Here is a 26,104-nt window from a genome sequence, read left to right as displayed (position 1 = left end):
CATGTGCGCGCTTATTTCAGTCTGCAGACGAACACGGTGGTTCAGACCTACAACACTAGTAAACCCGTGTGGAGCTGCTGCTGGTGTCTGGACAACAGCAACTACGTCTACGCAGGTCTGAACAACGGGTCTGTGCTCGTCTACGACACCAGAGACACCAGCACGCACGTCCAGGAGCTGCTGCAGCCGCTGCCATCCCGGTACACACACTCTGCACGTCCAGATAACACCGGCCACAGAATTCTAACCCTTTAACAGTTCTGTGAATAGTTTCTGATGGTTTCCTGAAGCTGATGACTTGTTGACGTCTGACATTTGCAGGTGTCCAGTGGCGTCTCTGTGCTACATGCCTCGGGCGGCGTCGAGCTCCTTCCCCTGCGGGGGGCTGATCGCCGGGTCCCTGGAGGGGGGCTGCTTCTGGGAACAAGCAGACGAAACCACCTACAGGGCACACGTGCTGCCGCTGGAAGCTGCCGGCTGTACCGACATCCAGGTGGAGCCGGAGAGCCGCCACTGTCTGGTGACGTACCGGCCCGGTGAGGCCCCGACCCAGACTGTTCCCCTCTGATTTAAACAGTTTCTCACTAACTTGAACTGGTTTCTAAATTCTGACCACAAACAATCAGTCCTGCATTTTGCTGCCAGCAATTATTCTCCATTTTCTTTTATTTCATTTTTAATGTTGACCTCTGGCTTAAAAAAATGTATTTTAAAATTTTGGAGTATTTTGTAGCTTTTTATTGATCTGAAACGTGTCAGGATTTCACTACAGGAAGGGCATCCAGTGTAAAACTTGTGCCAGTTCAACATCCAGATCCACCTCAGGTCTGCTGTGGGGACCCCGAGTGAAAACGAGGGAGCTGCCAATGCGACTGACTTTTTTTTATTATTGTTATTATTATATTTTGCTGTACAAACGGTTCTCATCACCCCCTGTAGGTCGCACCAACCCGACGCTGCGCTGCGTCCTGATGGCACTGAACCGGACGCCGCCGGTGGACTCGGCCCGGCTCCCGACCTGCTCCTGCTCTCCAGTGCAGACGTTCAGCGCCGGCACATCCAGCAAACTGCTCACTAAGAACGCCGTCTTCAAGAGTCCGGACGGAGGCGGGACTCTGGTGTGTGCCGGTGACGAAGCCTCCAACTCAACCATGGTCAGTGTAGCGTGGCGGTCAGGTCCAAACACTCCCTCTCTCATCACACCACATTCTCTCATTCTCCTTTCCTCTGTTGTCTCCTTTCCTTTGTTCCTTTCCTCCTCTGCCGTCTCCTTTCCTCTCTCTCAGGTTTGGGACGTGGGGAGCGGCGCTCTGCTGCAGAAGCTTCCGGCTGACCTCCCGGTGTTGGACATCAGTCCGTTCTCGCTGAACGGCGAACACTTCTTAGCATCTCTCACTGAAAAGATGGTGAAGCTCTACAGGTGGGAGTGAGGGAGGCTCCGCCCCCCAGCCATCTGCACAAGTGGAAATGACAGTCCATGGAATTATGGGAAATTGAATGCTGCTAAATGTTTATCTGTAGCAGGACATTACAAAGTTATTTTTAAACTCTGCAATGTTGCAGCTTCTGGTGACCTTTGACCTGTGCAGAGAGCTGGCCGGGCTCTTTTTCAGGCCAGAATCGACGACGCAGTGTTGAGGTTCTGCTCTTCATAACGATCCTGTCGTGTTTACACCAAGTCAGATCGCGATACCAGAGTCAATCCTGGCGTTTTTGTTGGCCTGAGTGATGAAACCGCGGCTTCGGGTTCACGCTGTTGTGAAAATGCAGGTGCTCACATTTTACCGGCTTCCTCACACCAAGCAAGAAGGTTAGAGCTTCGTCCACCAGGGGACAGTGTGGTGCTCAGTCCCAAACTGTCCAAACTTTTTTTGCTTTGCTGTTCCTCAGTGAGTTTCCTATGATTTGCTGCTGTGATTATGTCGCCCCCTCACAGCTGATGTGGGTACTGCAGCTGATGACTGCGGCACAAAAGTATCGTTTGGTTAAACTTCAGTTAATGTGGCTTCAGTGCTCCTCAAACCTCAAGTGACACATTTAAGGAGCTGCAACAACTTTTAAAGAAATTCTTCAAATGAATGAATGATGGTTTTGATTTTTATTTTCTGTTCCCAGAAACAAACAAATCCACAGACACTCTTGCAGTTTCTCAACTTCAATCATTCAGTTTTGATTTCTTTCTGAAGCCGAGTGCCAAAGGTCTCCTCTGTATGTTTGACTTTTTCTTCAGAAAATTGTGTAAATCTGTTTATATTTTTAACAGCTGTTTGTTTATGACTTAAGAGTTAATAAAAATTATTTTCTTCAAGGAGTTGGAGGAGATTTAGGAATTATTATTTTTAGGTTTCTTGTTTTTTCTGGCTTCAATCTGGAAAGTTCAAAAGTCAGCAGATCAGTTTAATGTTTCACCCACATTTGTTGACTTAATTTAATTTATTCAAAGACTAGACGAGCGTGAAACACATCAGTCACAGTCTTGGAATTTTATGTTTAACATGTTTGTTTCTTATCATTTTTATCTTATAAATTAAGATAATTGTTCGTGTTATCTTGTACGTAGCTCCTTCTTACCCCCACTGGCCGAAGGCCCAAAGGGGGAATTGTGTCGTGGCGATTTCCTTCCATCTCAAAAAGGATATAAGCAGTCAGAAATCAACTCCACACACTTTCAGGTGAAATTTTGGTTAACTTGGTACAAGTCCTTCAAACACTTGAACGGCCTGAGGTGGAGTGGTTAATGCACTTGGTGTCAGTGCACAACCCCTGCCACATTTCTCCATTTAATGTGGAGTTGCGTCAGGAAGGACATCCGGTGTAAAACTTGTGCCAATTCAACATGTGACCCTGAGTGAAAAACAAGGGAGCAGCTGAAGGGACTCGCTTGTACCAAAGTAGCATTTGCCAGTGAGGTCAGAGTGCTCTCATTTATTTATTTACTCTGATTACTGTTCAGTTTTTCATTATTAAGAATTTACAGGTGCTGGTCATATGATTAGAATATCATGAAAAAGTTGCTTTATTTCAGTAATTCCATTCAAAAAGTGAAACTTGTATATTATATTCATTCATTCCACACAGACTGATATATTTCAAGTGTTTTTCTTTTAATTAACTCCAAACACCTCCGAAGGCCCTTAACTTGTCTCTCAGTCTGGTTCTGTGGGCGAAACAATCACAGGGCAGACTGCTGACTGGATGTCTTCTCTGGGCTAAAGACAAAAAGGACTCTGGACTGCTGCTGAGTGCTCCAAAGTTATGTTCTCTGATCAAAGTACATTTTGCATTTCCTTTGGAAATCAAGGTTCCAGAGGCTGGATGAAGAGAGGAGAGGCACAGAATCCATGTTGCTTGAGGTCCAGTGTAAAGTTTCCACAGTCAGTGATGGTTTGGGTGCTGTGTCATCTGCTGGTGTTGGTCCACTGTGTTTTCTGAGGTCCGAGGTCAACGCGGCCATCTGTTGTAGAGCACTTCATGCTTCCTGCTGCTGACAACTTTATGGAGATGCAGATTTCATTTTCCAACAGGACTTGGCACCTGCACACAGTGCCAAAGCTACCAGTACCTGGTTTAAGGACCATGGTACCCCTGTTCTTAATTGGCCAGCAACTCACCTGACCTTTAACCCCATAGAAAATCTATGGGGTAGTGTGAAGAGGAAGATGCCACACGCCAGACCCAACAATGCAGAAGAGCTGAAGGCCTCTATCAGAGCAACCTGGGCTCTCACACCACCTGAGCAGTGCCACAGACTGATCGACTCAGTGCCACGACGCATTGCTGCAGGAATTCAGGCAACACGAGCCCCAACTACGTATTGAGTGCTGGACATGCTCATACTGTTCAGTTGGCCAACATTTCTAAAAATCCCTTCTTTTTTTTTTTTGTATTGATCTTAAGTAATATTCAAATTTTCTGAGATACTGAATTTGGGATTTTGGCAGTTAAAATCATCAAAATGGGAAAAAAAAGCTCATATCTCACGTGACATCTGGCAAACTGAAGCTGATCATTCACTTTTTTTTTTTTTTTTTTTTGAAAGATACATTTTGACCTAATGCGCATGTTTTAATGGTGAGAGGAAACAGAAAGAGGTTCACGTCTGTCCCCGAGCTGGTCGGTGGACATCGTCTGAATCTACATGTCAACATGCACCAGAAGATCCTCTCGTGGCAAACAACACTGAACCCAACTGACATTTTACAGGCAAAAACTAAATAAAATGCAAGTAATAATTTAACCAAAACACAATTCCAGAATTACTCACAAAACTTATTTTTTTTAAAAGTCAAGCTAGATTTCTGTCAAACACTTCATCTGAGAAATGTTAAAGTTAGAAAAGAAAGAATTTGAAGTACGTATTTATTAAGCAGAGTGAGAACTCAGACTTTAATTCATTTAGCAACTCAGAGTTTCTTTAATTCTACAAACCAATAAATTACACATCAGAGAAATTTGATAATGATGATAATTGTTGAAAACCCAAATAAGAATGTTTTAGTTGCACTGTGATGGGGTTACTTTTACTGTGATGTCTCCAAATAATTCCTGATTTCCTCCACAATATTATCAGTATTAACTTCATTGGTAGTGCACATGTTTCCTATACTCCCTGAAGGCAGCACTGGGCTGTGTGCCGTGTTTCCTACAGTACTTTAAGGCAACAGCGGGCTGTGTGTTGGGTGTAACGTTATTTGTGGTATCCATGTTTCCTATACTCCCTGAAGGCAGCACTGGGTTGTGTACTGTATTTAACTGTTGGTAGCACCCGTGTTTGCTACAGTCCTAAAGGCAGCAGTGGACCGCATACGGTATTTAATTTTGGCTGATAGCATCCATGTTTCCTACAGTACTTGAAGGCAGCAGCGGACCGCGTACGGTATTTAATTTTGTCCGATAGCGTCCGTGTTTCCTACAGTACTTGAAGGCAGCAGCAAACTATTTAACTGTCTGATAGCATCGGTGTTTCCTACAGTACTTGAAGGCAGCAGCGAGCCGTGTATTTAACTGTCTGATAGCTTCCGTGTTTCCTACAGTACTTGAAGGCAGCAGCGAACTGTATTTAACTGTCTGATAGCGTCGGTGTTTCCTACAGTACTTGAAGGCATCAGCGAGCCGTGTATTTAACTGTCTGATAGCGTCGGTGTTTCCTACAGTACTTGAAGGCATCAGCGAGCCGTGTATTTAACTGATAGCGTCGGTGTTTCCTACAGTACTTGAAGGCAGCAGCGAGCCGTGTATTTAACTGTCTGATAGCGTCGGTGTTTCCTACAGTACTTGAAGGCAGCAGCGAGCCGTGTATTTAACTGTCTGATAGCGTCGGTGTTTCCTACAGTACTTGAAGGCATCAGCGAGCCGTGTATTTAACTGTCTGATAGCGTCGGTGTTTCCTACAGTACTTGAAGGCATCAGCGAGCCGTGTATTTAACTGTCTGATAGCGTCGGTGTTTCCTACAGTACTTGAAGGCAGCAGCGAGCCGTGTATTTAACTGTCTGATAGCGTCGGTGTTTCCTACAGTACTTGAAGGCAGCAGCGAGCCGTGTATTTAACTGTCTGATAGCGTCGGTGTTTCCTACAGTACTTGAAGGCAGCAGCGAGCCGTGTATTTAACTGTCTGATAGCGTCGGTGTTTCCTACAGTACTTGAAGGCAGCAGCGAGCCGTGTATTTAACTGTCTGATAGCGTCGGTGTTTCCTACAGTACTTGAAGGCATCAGCGAGCCGTGTATTTAACTGTCTGATAGCGTCGGTGTTTCCTACAGTACTTGAAGGCAGCAGCGAGCCGTGTATTTAACTGTCTGATAGCGTCGGTGTTTCCTACAGTACTTGAAGGCAGCAGCGAGCCGTGTATTTAACTGTCTGATAGCGTCGGTGTTTCCTACAGTACTTGAAGGCAGCAGCGAGCCGTGTATTTAACTGTCTGATAGCGTCGGTGTTTCCTACAGTACTTGAAGGCAGCAGCGAGCCGTGTATTTAACTGTCTGATAGCGTCGGTGTTTCCTACAGTACTTGAAGGCATCAGCGAGCCGTGTATTTAACTGTCTGATAGCGTCGGTGTTTCCTACAGTACTTGAAGGCATCAGCGAGCCGTGTATTTAACTGTCTGATAGCGTCGGTGTTTCCTACAGTACTTGAAGGCAGCAGCGAGCCGTGTATTTAACTGTCTGATAGCGTCGGTGTTTCCTACAGTACTTGAAGGCAGCAGCGGACTGTGTGAAGATGGCGGACTGTATACGTGTTCTCTTGCTGCTGATTTTCATCTGCAATTTTTCCTCCGTTCGGTCGCTGTCTCCAGAAAACAAGTCGATGTCTAAAGTCGGTATCCATGTTGAAAGTCTCCAAAATCTCGCCGTAGCTGCGGGAGCGGCTGCGGTCAGCCAGGACCGGAGCCTGGGTGCTGCGGGCGCCGCGGCCTCGCCGCCCCGGAGGCGCACAGCCGGCTGGAAGCTGTCTGAGGAGCCTGTGTGCCGGGACGACCTGGTCCGGCTCTGTCCGAAACACTCATGGAACAACAACCTGGCGGTGCTCGAGTGTCTCCAGGACAAGAAAGAGGTAAGTTCGCGACAGCAGGAGCCGTGATCGAGCAGGGTGTGCCTGAACGCACCGGCTAACTTTAGCCGCTAGCAACGACAGAACGTCACACAGCACTTTGACAAATCTTCCACCTTATGATGTCGGTGTTGATCTTTGAAGCTCTGCGCTGTGAATGTGTGAAGAGCACGTTTCCAGAAGCACGAGGACCAGGGTTTTAGTTCGACCCGTTGACACGAATCTGTAAAATCTTCAAAGATTTGAAGTCCACCTGCTTTGGTTTGTTCTTTAATCAACCGACACGCACGCTGCGCTAAAAAGTGACACTGACGCGTTTTTAAACGTCTTTGATTCGGTGTTTCTCGGCCGAATTGACGATACGTGCTTGCAGGTGTGGAAACTGAAGTTTTTGTGCGGCTGCTGTGGATGTTTGTAGCTTGATAAATTTGACAGATTGTTGGTGGAGTTTTGAACCGAGTGTTTGTCAGTGAACTCAGTCAACACAAACCGGTTTAAGGGCTCATTAAAGTGGTTTATTGTTAATGCTTTCATTTGCTGTCAAAAGGAAGATAACTGTCACTGACAATAGCTCAGAGAAACTGCAAATATTCATGTAGTTTAACTGTCAAAGATGATAACTGAAGACTCATTTATAGTTAAAAAATAAACTATATTTTGACTTATGAACATCTCAAATTAAGCAGAAAAACGTCTGAGTCCTGGAAGATCTGATGGAGTCATGAGGTCAAAGGTTAGGGGTGATGCTGATGTCTTCAGGGTCCTGGTGCTTCCTGCCTGGTTGTAGCGCAAAATCACAACAAAGTTGCCTCAAGGAGCTTCACACAAGTAAGGTTGAACCTTACCAACCCCCAGAGCAAGAAAAGTTGGATCAATGCATGGCTAAAAAATGGAAAACTTGGTTTTGATGGAGAACGAATTCTGATTGGAGCACAAGATCAGGAACTTCTAACTAATGGCTTCAAAAAAATGGCAGGGATCTCACAAAATGATAAATGCCAATTCTGTCATACAGCTGTTGAGAGTGTAAACCATCTAACTTCAGCATGCCAGATCCTCATGGCAGATGGGCATTATACATCCAGACATAACAAGATCTGTCTATCTCCACTGGAAGATCTGCAAGGAACTGGAGATGGAAGTCAAAGAACATGTCTGGGAGCATGAGCCAACACCAGTCTCATCCAACGGAAAAGTAATGATCTTCTACGACAAAGAGATCCCAGCAGGAAGACACATTGAAGGAGGTGCAATCAAACCTGATATTGTCATCTGGAACAAGCAAGAGAAAACAGCCAAAATCATTGATGTGACAGTCCCCAATGATTACGGCCTGAATCGAGCTGAAAGGGGAAAGATCTCGAAATACCAAGACCTGAAAAATGACCTAAGAACAACATGGTCATTGAAAGACATCGATATCATTCCAGTTGTGGTGGGAGCAACAGGCCTGATGAAGAAGAACCTGAAGAAATACCTTGAGGCAATCCCCGGTCACCCAAGTGCACATGAGGTGCAGTTGTCTGCGATTAAGGGAACGATCACCATCTTGAAGAGAGCCCTCGGATACAATGCCAGATCTCGTTAGGATAACTATAGAGCCTAGGGTGCAACTTTAGACCCCAGGTTTGGGGCCCATTGCATTCTACTAAAAAGACATCAAAGATAAATGAAAAACCAAATGACAGTGGTAAGAAGAAAAACTCCCTCTAAGGAAGAGACTTCAAGCAGACCAGACTCAAAGGGGTGACCCTCTGTTTGGGCCATGATACAGAAACAAATTACAGAACAATTCACAAAACAAATACACAGGAAATGTTGCCTGTGCACAGGACAGGAGGGTTTCAGAAACGGACACCACACCCATCTCTGGATGGAGCTGCACCTCAGAGAGAAAAGAAAAAAAAAAAGAGAATCAGGCATCAGAAAGACAACAAATATAGTATAATTTGTCAGCATTAAGCAACAAGAAAAAACAGAAGAAATAATAAAGTGAACACCAGCCACTAGCCCTAAGATTCATAAAAGACCCAGAATTTAGGTAAAGTTGAGGCTGCAGCACGCTCCGGTTACTAATAAAATGAATTAAGAGTAAAAAGCATAGTAACATACTATGCCAGTATTCTAGCCATACGAAAGGGAAAATAAGTGAGTCTTAAGTCCGGATTTGAAAGTCTCCACAGAATCTGACTATTTTATTGATGCAGGGAGATCATTCCACAGAACAGGGGCACGATAAGAGAAAGCTCTATGACCCACAGACTTCTTATTCACCTTAGGGACACAAAGTGGTCCTGCACCCTGAGAATGTAAAGCCCGGGCCGGTACGTAAGGTTTAATTAGGTCAGCTAGGTAGGGAGGTGCTAGTCTGTGAACAGTTCTATAGACTAGTAGCAGAACCTTAAAATCTGATCTCACTGGGACAGGAAGCCAGTGAAGAGACGCCAAAATGGGTGTAATGTGATCAAACTTTCTGCTTCCTGTCAAAAATCTGGCAGCAGCATTTTGAACCAATTGGAGAGCCCTAATGCTGGACTGTGGAAAACCAGAAAATAGAACATTACAGTAGTCCAATCTAGAAGAGACAAACACATGGATCAGGGTCTCAGCATCAGCCATAGACAGGATGGGATGAATCTTCGCTACACAACCCCAATTCCAATAAAGTTGGGACGTTGTGTAAAATGTAAATAAAAACAGAATCCAATGATTTTCAAATCCTCTACAGCCTATATTCAATTGAATACACCACAAAGACAAGATATTTAATGTTCAAACTGCTAAACTTTGTTTTTTTGCAAATATTTGCTCATTTTGAAATGGATGCCTGCAACACATTTCAAAAAAGCTGGGACAGTGGTATGTTTCCCACTGTGTTACATCACCTTTCCTTCTAACAACACTCAATAAGCGTTTGGGAACTGAGGACACTAATTGTTGAAGCTTTGTAGGTGGAATTCTTTCCCATTCTTGCTTGATGTATGACTTCAGTTGTTCAACAGTCCGGGGTCTCTGTTGTTGTATTTTGCACATCATAATGCGCCACACATTTTCAATGGGTGACAGGTCTGGACTGCAGGCAGGCCAGTCTAGTACCCGCACTCTTTTACTACGAAGCCACGCTGTTGTAACACTGCAGAATGTGGCTTGGCATTGTCTTGTTGAAATAAGCAGGGACGTCCCTGAAAAAGACGTTGCTTGGATGGCAGCATGTGTTGCTCCAAAACCTGGATGTACCTTTCAGCATTGATGGTGCCATCACAGATGTGTAAGTTGTCCATGCCATGGGCACTAACACACCCCCATACCATCACAGATGCTGGCTTTTGAACTTTGCTCTGGTAACAATCTGGATGGTCTTTTTCCTCTTTTGTCCAGAGGACACAATGCCCATGATTTCCAAAAACAATTTGAAATGTGGACTCATCAGACCACAGCACACTTTTCCACTTTGTGTCTGTCCATTTCAAATGAGCTCGGGCCCAGAGAAGGCATGATGTTGTTGATGTTTGGCTTTCACTTTGCATGTTAGAGTTTTAACTTGCACTTGTAGATGTAGCGATGAACTGTGCTAACTGACAGTGGTTTTCTGAAGTGTTCCTGAGTCCACACGGTAATATCCTTTACACAGTGATGTCAGTTTTTAATGCAGTGCCACCTGAGGGAGCAAAGGTCACGGCCATTCAGTGTTGGTTTTCGGCCTTGCTGCTTATGTGTAGAAAGCTCTCCAGATTCTCTGAATCTTCTGATTATATTATGGACTGTAGATGATGGAATCCCTAAATTCCTTGCAATTGAATATTGAGAAACATTGTTCTAAAACTGGTGGACTTTTTTTTTTTTTTTTCATGCAGTTGTTCACAAAGTGGTGATCCTCACCACATCTCCAAAAGGCTGAACCTTTTGGAGATGCTCCTTTTATACCCAATCATGACACTCACCTGTTTCCATTTAAGTGTTCTTTGAACATTCATCAACTTTCCCAGTCTTTTGTTGCCCTGTCCCAGCTTTTTTGAAACGTGTTGCAGGCATCCATTTCAAAATGAGCAAGTATTTTCACAAAAACAATAACGTTTATCAGTTTGAACATTAAATATCTTGTCTTTGTGGTGCATTCAATTGAATATAGGTTGAAGAGGATTTGCAAATTATTAAATTCTGTTTTTATTTACATTTTACACAACGTCCCAACTTCATTGGAATTGGGGTTGTATTTCGCAGGCGGAAGAAAGCAGTCCTTGTAATATCTCTAATGTGGAGGTCAAAGTACAACGTAGGATCAAAAATTGCCGCAAGGTTCCTCACTTTGTCAGTGTGATGTATGACACACAAGCCTAGGCTGAGCGTTAACTGGTCAAATTGATGCCGATGTCTCACTGGACCAAGAACCATCTTTTCAGTCTTTTCAGAGTTTAAAAGTAGGAAGTTTCTAGACATCCAACTTCTAACTGCTGCAAGGCAATCTTCTAAGGATTTTATGTGGATGAGGTTACCAGCAGTTATCAGCATGTATAACTGAGTATCATCAGCATAGCAGTGAAAGGTAATCCCAAAACGCCGCAGTATGTGCCCAAGGGGTGCTATATAAAGGGAGAAAAGCAGGGGACCTAAGACAGACCCCTGTGGAACCTCAAATTTCATGTCACTAAGGTTAGAGGTAGTGTTACTGTACAAAACACAGTGAGAATGACTGGACAGGTATGGCGTCAACCATTCAAGGGCACTCCCAGTAATCCCAAAATGATTTTCCAGCCTATCAAGTAGAATATGATGATCCACTGTATGAAATGCAGCACTGAGATCTAACAGCAACAGAACCGTAGTGGTGTCCAAATCCATTGTAAGCAGAAGATCATTCACCACTTTAGTGAGAGCCGTCTGTGGAATGATATTTTCTAAAAGCAGACTGCAGTGGCTCAAAGAGATTATTCTCAGTAAGATAGTCTACGAGCTGCCGTGACACCACTTTTTCCAGAATTTTAGAGCAAAATGATAGATTTGATATCGGACGATAGTTTTTCAATACACTAGGGTCAAGATTAGGTTTCTTAAGTAATGGTTTAATCACTGCAGATTTGAAACATTTAGGAACAGATCCAGAAGTTAATGAGAGATTAATAATTTTCAGCATACTCGACCCAAGAGTGGACCACAGGTCCTTAAACAGTTTTGTTGGTATAGGATCAAATAAACAGGTTGTCAGGGTTGGTCTGGTTGCCTGGTTGGTTGCCACCCAGAACAGTTCTATAGTCTTTAAATGCAGCAGCATCAGTTTATATCTCCAGACCTGATCTGACCCAAATCTGTGTTGGTATAGTTTTTGTGTTTGATCTCTCGCCCCCCCCCCCCACCAGTTGAACTTGTAAAATTAGTTCACTGGGTTCTGTGTGACCTTTGACCCAGTCCTATTTGGGTGTCAGCTGACTGTTAAAGCTCGTTAGCTCCTCGTCAGGAGAAGGGCTTCATTTAAGAACCACTGAACACAACAAAAGATCCTGTAATGGACAAAAGAACCAGAGAGGCACGTCAGCCGTGTTCACCTCGTCCTCAGTCCGGCGGTCAGATTATTTACATATTTATAGTCAGAGCTCCTCCCACTCAGGTCTCAGGGTCCACAGACACCCACTTTTTTTCTTCAGAGTTTAAGTCCAGACACCCTGGAAAAGCAAATCCACATGAGAAGAGGCTGGCCCTAATGTGGACCACGGTGTCTCAGCGGGTAGCTCTGTTGCTTCACAGCAAGAAGACCTGTGGTTGGATTCCACCCACGCCACAGTGCCTTCCTGTGTGGTGGTAGTTGTTTTGTCTTCTTCTTGCTGCAGCTGAATTAAGAAGCAGCTAAAAGAAGGGGGAAAAAAAAATCTCAGATTGTTACTTGTCTGATTTGGACATGTGAGGTCTCCTGTTGAAAGCTCTGACTGTCCGCTTTCATTGAGCGGCGCAGCAGTTTAATGTCGGGTTGCTGTCAGCTGGCCGCCGGTGAGATTAAAATAAGCTGATTCTTGTGCCGTTAAATCACTGTAAAAAATAAGTTTCTCCACAGAAGACTGTCCCTGTGTGAGAGGGACACAGCAGGGACGTCGACATAACGAGTATTTTATCGATGGTTTGCATCCAGATGTGACATCGTGTCCGGAATCTTTGTATAGGCGTAAATCATTAGACAGCTAACGGGCAGTGATTCCCGCCCCGTCTGGATTCCGTGGTTTTTCCTCGTCTGTCTTCACTCGCTGCTGTTTCAACAGATCTTCTGTTTATTTTTAAAAACTGTCTGTTTTCCTTTTGTCTCAGTCTTGTGTTTCTGCAACACACATCTGCACAATAAAATACACGTGCAGACGGCGTCGGGACGCGCTCCAGCTTTTTGTCTGTCTCCAGTCACGGCTTTGACTGTGATGTCATAGAGGCCTCAGAGAGACGAGGCCCTCAGGGGTTCATTCATTTGTTCTGCTGCTGTTTGTCTTCTGTGCGTCTGTGAAGATGCTCATGTGATTATCCATCAGGAGGGACACATGGCCGTCAGGGCAACGAGAGGTTTTGGTCACATGGACTTGTTTGACGAGACAACGGGCCAAACTTTGACTTGTTCCGACGTGTCAGATGTGGTGCTGGTATGAGACAGAAACTGGTTTTTTACCTCCGGTGGTGTCCCAACACACACACACACACACACACACACACACGAGCTCATCACAGCTAATGGTTAAAAACAAACGCGGGTGGACTTTGGAGTTTTCTGGTATTGTTTGGTTTGAACACGTCTTATGGGGTTTGACGGCCTGAAAATGACAAACTATCCTCAATATTTGTAAAAGCAGCAAATTTAAAGTAATCCGAGTCTTTTTTTTTTTTCTTTTTTTAATTAAAGGTGTTGATGGGTTTGAGTCCTGGTCTGAGGACGTGTGCCCGCCTGTTCTGGTGGTGCTGTGTGTGCACGCTTCCGAGCTGCTCAGTTGGCTCTGAGTGAGGGCGGAGTCCTGGTCTGGTTTCAGACGCACTGTATTTTTGTGCTCCTCTGGTCAGCCGGCTGTCGGTGCTGCTGTGGTTTTGTGTACGTGGTACTGAGACTTGGACCGGGAGGAGGATGTGGACGCTGTCTTGGCCCGGCAGTTTGTGAGACATTCTGACGTTTAGCAGCTTTAAGGCTGCATTCTGTGGGTTTGTTTGTCTGAGGATCTGTTTCTCAGCCGCATTCACCAAAAACCTTCAGAAAGGGACACAAGTCTCTGCATCCCTCCTGCAGACACACAGACATTAAATTGTCCTGTTGTTGGACAGAAGTGACGTTTCTGGCCTGACTAGAGTTTTGGTTTGAAATCCTGACATTTTTATCCAAAATTCAGCAGCAAGATGAAACAAATGGTTTCAATATTTGCACTCGGTCACCTGTTGGTTTGTCTCTGATGGAGGCTCGGCTGACCTGCGTCACCTCACTGTTTTTAAACTGTAAAATGTCTTTACTGTCCTCGACTTTGCAGACAGTGCTGTGACCTCTGTGGACTCTGATGGGAGAACTTTCGAAGCCGAGTGAGGAATCAGTCTGGGTTTGTGATGGTCCTGGGTCCAGACTGAGATCCAGGTTTTCAGTAACTTACTGGACTCATCCATCATAAGTGTCTCTGTCTGTGGTGAAAGTCTTGAACTTGTAGAGACGTTCATGTCTCTGGGACATTGGGATCCAGAGATGCTTGGAAAGATCTTACAGAGTCATGAGGTCAAAGGTCAGAGGTGTTCGGTGATGCTGATGTCTTTGCAGAAGAATGAAGGCCCAACTCTTCATGGTTCTGGTCCTTCTTGTCTTAAGATAAGATCAGATGATCCTATAAGCCCCTTTCACACCGGGGGTGCTCCCAGTTGCGCCGTGCGTCATTATGACGCAGCCGCGTGGAAGCAACTCAGTGCCGAGACGATGCAGCTTGGCGCCACAACAGTGCGAGGGGCTCAAAGGAGGAAGCAAGTTGGGCGCCAAAAAATTAAACCTGTTTAATTTTTTTTGGCGTCCTGTGCTCGACGCAGAAAAGAATTGGTTCCAGCGCAAGTTGGGGCAAAGAGGCGTGACTCGGAAGCCACACCCTCACAAGACGACATTACCCGACGCCAATTTATGGTTCCTGCTGTGTTCCATTGTTCCCGCAGTATAAATCACGCAGGATTGTTTTTATACCGTGTACTCAATGCAGTAAAAACTACACGCTTAAAAAAAAAATAAATAAATAAAAATGCTGCTTTCAGCTCCTTCTCTGTGTGGAGCTGTCTGGTGAAGAGAGGCACTGTGAGGCAGCAGCAGCTTCTTCTCTCACAAATGTGTTTAAATAAAATCCATAAAGTTCCTGCTCACAGAATGATTTGCCAGAGACATCCAGTAAAAAGTCTGGACATCTCTAGTCCACTCATGGATGGTTCGTTCACGCGTGCACATGTGAACAATTAAAAGAAAAAAAAAGTCTGTCTGCATCCAAACTGTGCACTCTGACTTCTCTGTGCAGAGAACCTGCATGTTGTGTTCTCACCTCCTCTCTGCCCCTGCTGCGCGCACCTGACGCAGATATTCCTGCGTCGTCATGACGCCACAGGACGGAACTGGGAGCAGCCCCGGTGTGAAAGGGGCTTAAATTACTGTCCCACAATGGGGGAAATTTGCATTTGTTGCAGCAGCAAGTGATAGAGTGTATATAAAAGAAAATGTGCCACAATTCAGACACCCAAGAGACAAAACTCAGTGTTACAGAGTCCAGACTTAAATGAACAAATCAGACAGATGAAGTGAGCGGTGTCGTCTCCTGGGACACTGCTGATTGTGCAGCCTGACAGCAGCAGGAAGGAAGAATGTACGGTGTCGCGCACACCCACACACACGCGCGCTGGCCGGAGCAGCCTGGAACTGAAGGAAAGCTTCAGTGCCGTCATAGGAACCTGCACTGGGTGGTGCTCAGTCCTCATCATGGATGAGATCTAAGCGATCATCATCATCTTCTGTCCCACCATCTGCACCTCAGGATGGCACTGGTCTTCATAATCAGTTTGTCCAGTCTGCTTCTGTCCGCAGCAGAGATGCTGCTGCTCCAACAAACTACACCGTAGAAAGTGTCGATGTCACCGCAGTACTGTAAAAAAGTCTTCAGAAGTTCCCCCTGAACTCCAAAAGAGCTGACTCTCCTAAGCAGGTCCAGGCTGTTCTGACTGTCTGTCAGTCCAGTTTATTGTTCCAGTGGACACCCACGTGTTTGTAAGATGACACCATGTCCATGTCCTTTCACAGCACATTTGCCGGTGTTGTTGGGGTGTCGTTCAGTTTTACCTACACTGAGCTGAGTTTGATCCTCAGACGCCAGTCTACACAGTCCTGTGTCCGTTGTCTGTTTCCTCTAGTCCTCCTCTGAGGTGAGGCCCACAACTGCAGAGTCATCAGAGAATGTCTGCAGGTAGTTCTAGGGTGAAGAGGAATGGGGCCCCCGTGCTACAGACAACCACACGTGGTTGCGTGTCCTCACACACTGTGGTCAGTTTGAAAGGTAGTCCAGGATCCAGTGTGCCTGATGATGGTCCACAGCCATGTGTTCCAGCCTGTCCCTCAGGAGTGTGGGCTGGATGGTGCTGAAAGCACATGACTCTCCCTGTGCTCCCGGGTTTGTCCAGGTGGGGAAGAAACCCATACAACAGGTAGATGACTGCATCTTCTACTCCTGTGCCAGGCTCATAGGGAAACTGCAGCAGATGGACCTGGACCAGCCTCTCTAGGGTCTTTGTGAGGTGGGATGTCAATGTCCTGTAGTCACTAAGATCCTTTGGGTGTGGGGTTTTTTGAGGCACTGGCACACATGGTGACTGGTTGTCAGTCCTGGGCCCGTATCCATGAAGCAGCCTCAGGCTAAAAGCAGAGATATTCTCCGTATTTACGATGACGGTCAATTTATTTCAATTTTTCATTTATATAGCACCAAGTCACAACAGAGTTGCCTCAAGGCACTTCACACAAGTAAGGTCTAACCTTACCAACCCCCAGAGCAACAGTGGTAAGGGAAAAACTCCCTCTGAGGAAGAAACCTCAAGCAGACCAGACGCAAAGGGGTGACCCTCCACCTGGGCCATGCCACAGACATAAATTACAGTGAGTCGATAACACGCTCCCTGCTTGATCTAAGTATTTATGTTCATTTAATGTATTTATAAATTGTCTAGGTTCATGTCATCATATACACACTAGTTAATATTATCATTATTTTTTATCATGACTTCTATTTGGTCATTTGTTTTGTTTTGTTTTTTTTTAAATGACCACGATGGAAATAAGTGTTTTCACTTTCTTGTGTCATGCAGGTATTTTTAACAGATTTACAATTATGTTATGTGCTCACAATGAACATACTAAATAAACTCACACGCACTCTTTTAATATATAGATATTCAGCATGTAAATAATGTTTGTTCAAACATTTTCAAGCTGTGTAACAATTCATTTAATTTTGCTGAGTTTCATCATCATAACTAAGTTAGCCTCACAATTACACGTCTTAATGCAGTTCATGTTATATGATTGGTTGATTTCACTCTCCATTCATGACTAGGAGGGCGGAGCACATTTATTTCTCTTCCCCTTTCTGTAACAACCAATCACACCTCTTAGAGAACTGCATCATACCTAGCATCGGGGTCAACCCCGCTTCCGTGCTCTCACAAGCGCCACTAGCTTAGTATGTCAAGCTAAGAGTGGATGCTCTCATTTTGGCCGAACAATTATCCACTTTCTGGGTACTCTGTGTTAGTATGTGCTGGTGGCCAACATGCTTGATGAATTCCTGCGCAAAAAGTAGTTCCCAGACCTGCTATGACAGTGTGTTTTCATGGGTTACAAAAACATCAGGAGTGTATTTGGCACAAGAACTTGTCTATCTCGTATGTTTTTACACCTAAATGATCGTAAGTCAATGCTCACACTCATCCAGCAGCATCTTCTCATGTCGACAATTTCAGCGCTGAGTCAGGTGAAAGTAGTCCGGCTGTCTATCAAACAATGCCAAAATGGCAGAGATTTCACGCCAACGAGTGCGGCATGCTGAGCGGGGTGCCCCGCCTCCTCACAAAGATGGGAGTTTCTGTCCCCTCCTTGCTCAGACTTGCTCTCAGACGCCTGTTGGCTCACTCTTAAGGTAAGATTCCTTGCCAGGAAATTTTTGGGCCTGGTCACATGGCACACAACATTAGTTGAACGAAATAAAAAAAAAAAAAAAAGTCACAAATTGTTGAGGAAAATGTGTACCAATGAGCCTGGACTTCTCCCATCACCAAAAAGTCTGAGTGCAGACCGAAACAAAACTGAAACTAACAAAACAAAAATGAAGTGAATGGCAAACTTGACACTTTAAACAAAACCAAAATGAAGCGTCATTGTGTGATTATGAGAGAGAATAAATACGGACGAACTGAGGTTGTCATCAGGATTCTTTCACATTTTTCAACAGTTCGAAAATTCTGACGAAGCGCCAGCTACAAAAACAAACGAAGCTGGACGACGTTTAAATGATCCGAAAGCCAACATAAGTCCAGATTTCTCGTTTTGCTTGGGCTTCGGCGTATTTCATTAGTGCCGTGTGACTGGGGCTTAATGCTAAGTTAAGAGCTCTTTGAGAGGACTCTGAGTTGCTTCATGAATAAGGGCCTAGGACTGTAACCAGTGACCTAAGGTGAGGACTGGATGTCTTTGGTACCAGGTCTCAGTGGAGGATCCTTGGTTGGGTTGTTAAAAAACAAACAAAAAAAAAAAACAGGAAATGACACAAATGTTATCTATATACTAAGCGTGGAGGTCCCTTTTTTTTTTTTTTTTTTTTTTTAATCCTCAATGTTCTCTGGATCTGCTCACCTCAGAGATCATCTCTACGCTCTCGATCTTCCCATATCCTCTGTAGTTACGGACGCACATCATGTGTCTTTCACAAATTCCCTTAAGTGCCCACATTTTGCGGTTAATTAGAACCGCCAGTCTGTGATTTTTCTGCCAGATGGTGTTTTAGCAAGTATGAATCAATTCATCAATGACATTCAGTGTCATTCAGTTTTTTTTTTTTTTTTTTTGTCTCTTTCATCAAGATAGGTCATTGAAAATTGACATAATTAAATAAGAGAAATACAAGATGAAGTTTAACCTTCTTAAATAAGGGCTCAGTGTGTCTGTTATAGCTGCTACTTCAAGATTCTTTGAAAGCTTTCTTTTGGAAGCTAATACGTTGTCTCAGTATACTGCTGCACACTTTCCCTGGTCAGTGACTCACAATTAGTACACTTTCTTCACCGTCCGAAGAATGGGTACTTTAAAAATTTACTATCCGATTAGATTCTTATTTGTATTGATAACCAACAGAGACGTCTTCGCGTCCACCAGTCAAACTTCACACACATTCATCTGTATTTTTTGTCATTGTCTCCCCCCTGTGGCATCAAATGGTATGAAATTCTAGTATTATGATAACTCTAATTCCTCAGGTGTTGCTGGAATGACTTTGTGTCAAATAAGTGGTTAGATAGTGAGACTGATGAGGAGGATTGCATTGTACTGGAAATGTCTCTGTTGTAACCATGTGACAAAGCAACAGCTATTACCAGCCAGACCAGAAAATCACTAATGGTCCTTGGGCAACGTCCTAGTGGCTCCCAGTGGGTAGTGAGCACCTTGTATGGCAGAACCCTGACATCGGTGTCTGTGTGAATGGGTGAATGTGAGGCATTACTGTAAAGCGCTGTGAGCGTCTTGCAGATGGAAAAGTGCTCTATCCATTTATTTCATTACAACTTCTGTGGAGTTTATTAGTGTTTGAGAACGTATGTGTGCGCATTGCTGCCACCAACAGGATGAGCAGCGCGATTCAGTGTCACAATCAGTTCAACAGGTGGAATTTCAAGGATCAGAAAAAGTGTAGCAATAACTGGAAGGTTTGGTGGATTGGAAACTTGATCATTGTCCAGGTCTCCCCTGTAAAAGAGATGGTGACTGACTCACTGACAATGACCCCAATGTTAGAGTGAGTGTGTGTGTGTGTGTGTCGCCTCAGCCCATATGTGGGTAAATAGGTGAACCATGTGTGATCTGGGCCGGACAGGTGAAACCTGAACACTGACCAGCTGAGCCAACGGTCCTAACCTCAGCCGTGTTTATTACATTTTGTTTTTTATTGCTGAGCGATGGGTCTCAAAACTCACTGAACCGGGAACCTTCCACACTGTAAACAAGCGTTCTTCCTCTAAGCTTTGATTTGTACCACTGGCTTTGATCTTGCGTGTACTTTAATGTCTGTGTTGTGCTTTCTCACAGGAAGTGATGGCGACTGTGATCAGACTCGCTGAACTCAGATTTATCTTTGGAAAGATGTTTTCTAAAAAATGGCTGCTCATATTTATTTTATTAAAGTAGACAAACCAGTTTTTCTTTGATTCTGTCGTTTGTTTCTTTTGGATGAGTTTCAGGTTAGTTTGGCCTGTCGGCATGTTTTCCTGAAATTTCCACTGATGCTGAAATTGAAATGGCACCTTAAGTTTTTGGGTGGAGTTGGTTTCACAAAGCTCAGACTGATGATGTTGAGACCCGGACAGCAGCTGCTGACTTTCCGTTTCACATCAGATACGACGTTTCGTAACTCAGCGTGTCAGAAAAGTCTTTCCTTCCTCTTTCTGTCTTTGACCAGGCTTCAGAACAAGCAGCATGTGTGAAGTTAAGCTGGAGGCTCTGGTGGGTTCCTCAGGTAGAGACTTCACCTGATTGGCCGCCAGTCAGTGTTGACGCCCCCAGTGGCTGGAGAAGGTCAAAGACATGCCCACAGTTGGTCCATCTGCAGCAGGTAGATGGTTGGGATGGACTGCTGTCTGTGCGGGTGGTTGCCATCCAGGTTCCAAAAGTGCTGCACACAGACCTATTTCTTGAGATTCCGACAGCGTACATTTTTGGGGGGCTGGTGTTTGTGTGCTGTGAGGTAGTGGGTGGAACCCTGGACTCTGGATTGTCTGGGTTGAATTTCTGTCTATTTTCGTTACGCTGCACCGCTGAGTCGACTCGGTCTGCTTAACATCTGTCTGCTCTCCGCCTGCAGGTCCATGTCATTGCTTTCATCAGGAACTGCTCCTCAGTCCCCGCCTCCCCCCAAACCGGTTCTCTCAACTGTGATTGGACAGTTTTGTGTAGAATGCACACAAACTGCACCGTGTCCCCAGAAAAAGTGCAAAATGTGGCAGCAACCGAGTGACGTCTAAATAAAACCTTGAACGCCACATGATGACTCGCTGTGGTGGTGCGTTCACTGACAGCGCGGGCAAAGAGTTCAGTCAGATGAGTTTTAACGCGTTCGTCTGCCTTGTTTTTCATCGAGGCGTCCGTTTTAACAGATCAAACCTCTCAGGCTGCCCCCCCCCTTCCCAAATATTAAAATAACACTCTTGTTTGTGCTGTTAAAGCTTTTGAGTAATTCAAAAAGTTTTCTGACCTGTGACATTGCCCCCATGTCCAAACCTCTACAAACTCGTCTCTATCATTTGTACTGTTCAAAGAAACTGTTGTGCTTTTACGGTTTCACCTGTTCGCAGTTTAGGCTTTTTTTTTTTTCTTCTTTTTTTTCACGTTGTTCAGAAGGACTCAGGCCCCGGGCCGCGCTGGGCCAGCACCGGCCCCTATTGCCCCGGAGCCAGATCTTTCTGGAGTCAGATTGTTTGGGAATGCAGATGGGTGGTAAACTCCATGTTGAATTGAATTGAATCTAATAAAAAAAAAAAAAGTTGAAAATAAGTTACATGACTGTCCGATTCCAAAAGTCACTTTTTGCCCTTTTTAATTTTCTGAAAGCTTCTCAACTCGACTTGTGTGGCGCTCTGAGCCACAGGATCTGCACTATAACCAGAACTAACAGAATGATTGTCTGAATGTTCTTGAATTGGAATGTCTCCACCTGGTGGACATTTATGTTAATGCAGGTACAATGGAATTTTGCCACGAGCTGCTATATTTCTGTTTTTAAGCTTATCTATTACAACGTATTTTGACGTGAAGTGTGATGACCGCATTGGGTAAATAAACCAGTGTTTAAAATAAATGAATACATCTAAAAAATATGTGTGTGCAAAGATTGAGTGTGCAGGTGTCCTCCACTAACTGTCCTCTGGTTCGGCCTCCAGAGGACAGTTGGTCATAAATCAGGCTTCGCCTTCTTTACTCAGTTTGTCCAAACACCATGTTTGTCTCAGTGTGTCTGTTTTAAATGAAGGTGTGGTCTGTTGAGTGTAATGTTAGCTTAGCCTCGTTAACCATGTTTGCAGGTCACAATCACTGACTTTCACAATAAAAGTCTTCATTGTGTAGCTGCTGCTTTTGACACAAATGCTTCTATTGTGAAATGCATTCAGAATAGTTATCAGTAGCAGCTGGGCACATTTAACTTCCTGTCTGCAGTAGGATGCACGTCAGGATAAAACGTGTCTGTTCTGCTATGTTAACTGAACTTGCTAACGTGTATTTGTTTTTTGTCTTCCTCTTGTCCTGCAGGACACTGAAATTGCCACAGAATGCAACCATGTAAGTGTTTCCACTTCTAACCACTTAGAGTAATGCTGGAGAACAAGTGCACCCCCTACAGGTGTAGGCAAAGATTGTGAACCCCTGTTTAAAAAAAAAAAAGGCAAATGTTTTGCTTATGTTTCTCTGTGGAAACAGGACAATTTGAGTCTGGCACTAAATGAAACTTAAGAGATAATTTTGTGCAGTTTAACAGTTAAAATCTTTTAAATCATAGTCATTTGTGCCACACATACTGTAAATATCTGCTGAGTTTTGAAGACCTCACAGTTCACTGAGGAGAGAAGAATGTCTTTGTTTTATTAGAATCAGGATCCTGAAAATGGCTTATTTTTGGCAAAAATCTAGAATGAGAGGTCAGTATTTTAATTTATATTTAAAAAAGAAAATTCTCTGCACACGGTGAGTTCAAGTACCATCAGAAATTTGACAAGCTGATACGTGAGAAGAGTAAAACGACAAACCCAGCTGATTAGTGTCACTCACCTTTACAGCAGGTTTAGTTAAACTGGAGTTTCAGTTTGAGCTAACGCTCTGAGATGAAGATGATGATAAAATGTCAGAGTGGACATCATGGTTCAGTCCCACATTAGGGAAATCTCACAGACTTCCAGTGTTCTCAGTTTAACACAATAAGTGGAAATTATTGAGCTGAGACTTCATCTTTGATCAGACAGAAGCAGTCGATCACAGAGAGCTGTGAGCTGGACTTTATGACCTGGATGGAAGTTTAATTCAGGTGTTTGTATGTGTTCCCCCCCAGCTGCTGTGGAACTACAAGCTGAACCTGACCACAGACCCAAAGTTTGAGTCCGTCGCTGTGGAGGTCTGCAAGACGACCATCGCTGAGGTCAGTACTCGCCACAATGAAAACCTCTACGGTAATGGCAGCCAACTGTGTGCTGATTCTCCGATAAGCTCCTCCCCCCGTTGACTTTCTTCCTGACTAAGCTCACCTGACTTAGCTCACCTGACTTCACGTTTGTCAGCACAACCATCATTGATGCTTCAGGGTTGTGTTTTTTTTTTTTTTTTTTTAGAAGGTTTGACTTGAACCTGCCGTCTGTATTTTTCCTTTAATCATGTTTGTCATCTTGTCTTTGTACCGATGTTGCTTCTGATACGTTCGGTTCATGTTGCCCTCTGTTTTCTTCACGTAGATTAAAGAGTGTAAGTCGGAGGAGCTGGGAAAAGGGTACCTGGTCTCCTGCCTGGTGGATCACCGTGGCAACATCAGTGACTACCAGTGCAACCAGTACATCACCAAGATGACCAGCATCATCTTCAGTGACTACCGACTGATCTGCGGCTTCATGGACAAGTGTCGCGATGACATCAATGCTCTGCGCTGCGGCAGCATCAACATGGGAGAGAAGGTGAGACGCGCAGTGTGACGCTAACGTTAGCTGAGGCATCTGCATTCCTGCTCCAATAAGATCATTATTAATGTCGCCTTAAAAACCGAGGATTATTATTGATGAAACTTGTGCACACTTGGAAAAATGCTGTACTGTGTGTTTGAGTTTGGGAGTTCTTGAAACTTGTATATCAAAAACAAAAATCACACTTTTGCCATAATATATACAAACAGGGGCGAAAATATGACTTCCTCCAACTCTGTCTGTAAACAGCCTGTAACCCACAATTTCTCATGTGCCATTATGGCATTTTTACTGAAGATTCATATCCTGATCGGTAAGAACTGCTTCAATTTTCAAGGTCAAAGGTCAGGAAAAATCTTGGAAAATTGCAAAAATCCCTATCCTTTAACATTGAATGAATTTTGAAAAATTTGTATGTCAAAGGTCATTTCTTTCATATTTGAGAGCCTTATGTAGGATGGTATCTTTTATCCACTGAAACAGTTTGAGCCGGATCTGACCCAGATGACAGATTTTGTGGCCATTTAAATAGAACTTAGTCTACTCATTGAGAGTGACAGTTTGCAATAATAAAAGAATAAATGATGATGATAAAAATACACTGTAGTTACGAAGGAATAAATGACTGTTGTGTTGTCCGTGGGGATCCACAGGTTCTAGATTGGGTTGTTTATAAAATAGGTAGTTGACATTTTTCAGTGGTTGTAATAATTTGTGCAACAGAATTGTGCAGTGTTGAGTGAGTCCAGAATGTTTTTAGAACCTTAGACCACAACAGTTTTTAGGGGAACTCGATCCTTTTATTTCCTGTTAATTTACTGTCTTAATGTATTTTTTAAATTGTTTAGGTTTTTGTTATCTTATTATTATTATTATTATTATTATTATTAAAGATTTTATGATTACTTCTATTTTGTCATTTGAGTTTTAAATGGACCACAGTGGAAATAAGTGTTTTCACTTTCTTGTGTCACCCATGTATTTTTAACGTATGTACAATTATATTTTGTACTTACATTGAACTTACTAAATAAAATCACTTGCACACACTGTTACAGTTTAGACCCCAAAGAAGGCAGGTTTGGACCCCAAATGCAGAGTAACCAGAACACCGGAGGGTTAAGTGGAAAAACAGGTGTTTATTTCTCCAAAACTAAAAGGGTGCTGGGAGATCAAACAAAGATTAGAGTCATATCATCACAACTAAAGGTGACCGTCAAAAATGAGAGTGAAGACTAAACTCCAGCAAGGAAGAATTATAACATATCTGATTACAAAAACAACTGTCCAAAACTCTTGAAATTCCAGGGTGGACAGAACACCCTGTTGTTGTTTTTGTGATGCCTGATTTTTTTTTTTTTTTAATTTGTGTGACGTGCCTTGATTTGGTGCTACATAAATGAAATGAAAACAGGACATGTGGTGGTGATCCTGGGTTAAACATTTATAACCAACCGTCAAAGACAAAGGCATGACTAAGCCCAGACCGACGAGGGACAGGTGTGATCAACCTGGGAGAGGATGAACAGAAGCACGTTTGGACAACGTGTCATCGGAGGGAACCTAGGAAATAAAACCATGATCACAATAAAACACAGATGATATGGAAATTAGAAGAAGTAACAACATGGGCAAAATAAAGACCAGATCACATGTTGCGGACACGAGAGGCAGGAAGCCTCTGACATCGGGAACAAGGGACTGAAGGGGAGCTGTGGGAAGCAAGGTGGAGGCTGGATGTGACTGGAGGGAATGACAGCTGACAGACGGACCAAAACACGATGAGGGGATCACATGGACACGGGGGACTGGCCTAGGAGTGCACGCATCCACAAGGTAATGACAGGGGAGGAACGCCCATTCACCCACTCACAGCCACGCCCACCTCCACAGGCAGCCAGTGAACACATGCTCAGCAGTACACACCCACAGGACTGAAGGAAGACACGGAGGAACAGCAGAGTACACGCGCCCACACTGTACATGCACACACCTGACCACAACAGAAGGAGGAACAGACTCTCACACATGCTCACAGATGAGCTGGGACATGCAGCAGGTAGCATACCTTCACACACGCACACCCACTGGATTCACTCAACACGCAGGACACGGAGCAGCAGGAACAAATGACCACCCGCTCATTTCCACACATACACTGGGAAGCACATGAGGCAGAGAGGACAGGACAGATAAAAAGGACACAAGGACAGGAAACTAATGAAAGAACCTCAAAAAGAACTTGACAGGACTGAAACCACTCACACTTTTAATATGCAGATGATTTATCCCCCCCGCTGGATTGGCATGCGAGTCCAGAATGTAAATATCAATGTCCACTGTTCAGTGTCATTAACATATGTAGCTTCTCTAAAAATATTAGTCATATCAACATTCCATTTTGGTGCTGTTCATCTTTGACTAAAACAGCAAATGTCAGCTCTCCTCAGTTTGTGCATGGTTAAAATTGCACATACGCACAGCTGTTTCTTTTCTGCATTCTGCTGTACACAGGTGCTCTTAATTTTACAGATGGTGGTGGAAGACATTAAGAACACTACACTTTTCACCCATGGTAACAGCAACATGATACTGTAAACTGACTAAACCAATTGAACTATAAAAC

The 26,104-nt window shown here is 44.1% G+C and overlaps 2 protein-coding genes across 2 annotated transcripts in view; both read left to right on the top strand.

The window, feature by feature from the left end:
* Positions 1-2,308, top strand: part of rfwd3 (ring finger and WD repeat domain 3) — a 40,473-nt gene extending 38,165 nt beyond the window's left edge. The window contains exons 10-13 of the mRNA XM_034177335.1: positions 21-200; positions 322-536; positions 940-1,154; positions 1,287-2,308. Of these exons, the coding sequence (XP_034033226.1) occupies positions 21-200; positions 322-536; positions 940-1,154; positions 1,287-1,430 (754 nt within the window). The 3' untranslated portion in view covers positions 1,431-2,308. The remainder of the gene's footprint in view (positions 1-20; positions 201-321; positions 537-939; positions 1,155-1,286) is intronic.
* Positions 2,309-6,163: 3,855 nt separating this feature from the next.
* Positions 6,164-26,104, top strand: part of LOC117516369 (Golgi apparatus protein 1-like) — a 67,233-nt gene continuing 47,292 nt past the window's right edge. The window contains 4 exon segments of the mRNA XM_034177334.1: positions 6,164-6,549; positions 22,067-22,096; positions 22,860-22,946; positions 23,257-23,472. Coding sequence (XP_034033225.1) covers positions 6,217-6,549; positions 22,067-22,096; positions 22,860-22,946; positions 23,257-23,472 — 666 coding nt within the window. The 5' untranslated portion in view covers positions 6,164-6,216.

Source organism: Thalassophryne amazonica, chromosome 8 (genome assembly GCF_902500255.1).
Source record: "Thalassophryne amazonica chromosome 8, fThaAma1.1, whole genome shotgun sequence".
NCBI classification, from domain to species: Eukaryota; Metazoa; Chordata; class Actinopteri; order Batrachoidiformes; family Batrachoididae; genus Thalassophryne; species Thalassophryne amazonica.
Note: the sequence above shows the minus strand (reverse complement) of the source record. Positions and strands in the feature narration are given on the sequence as shown.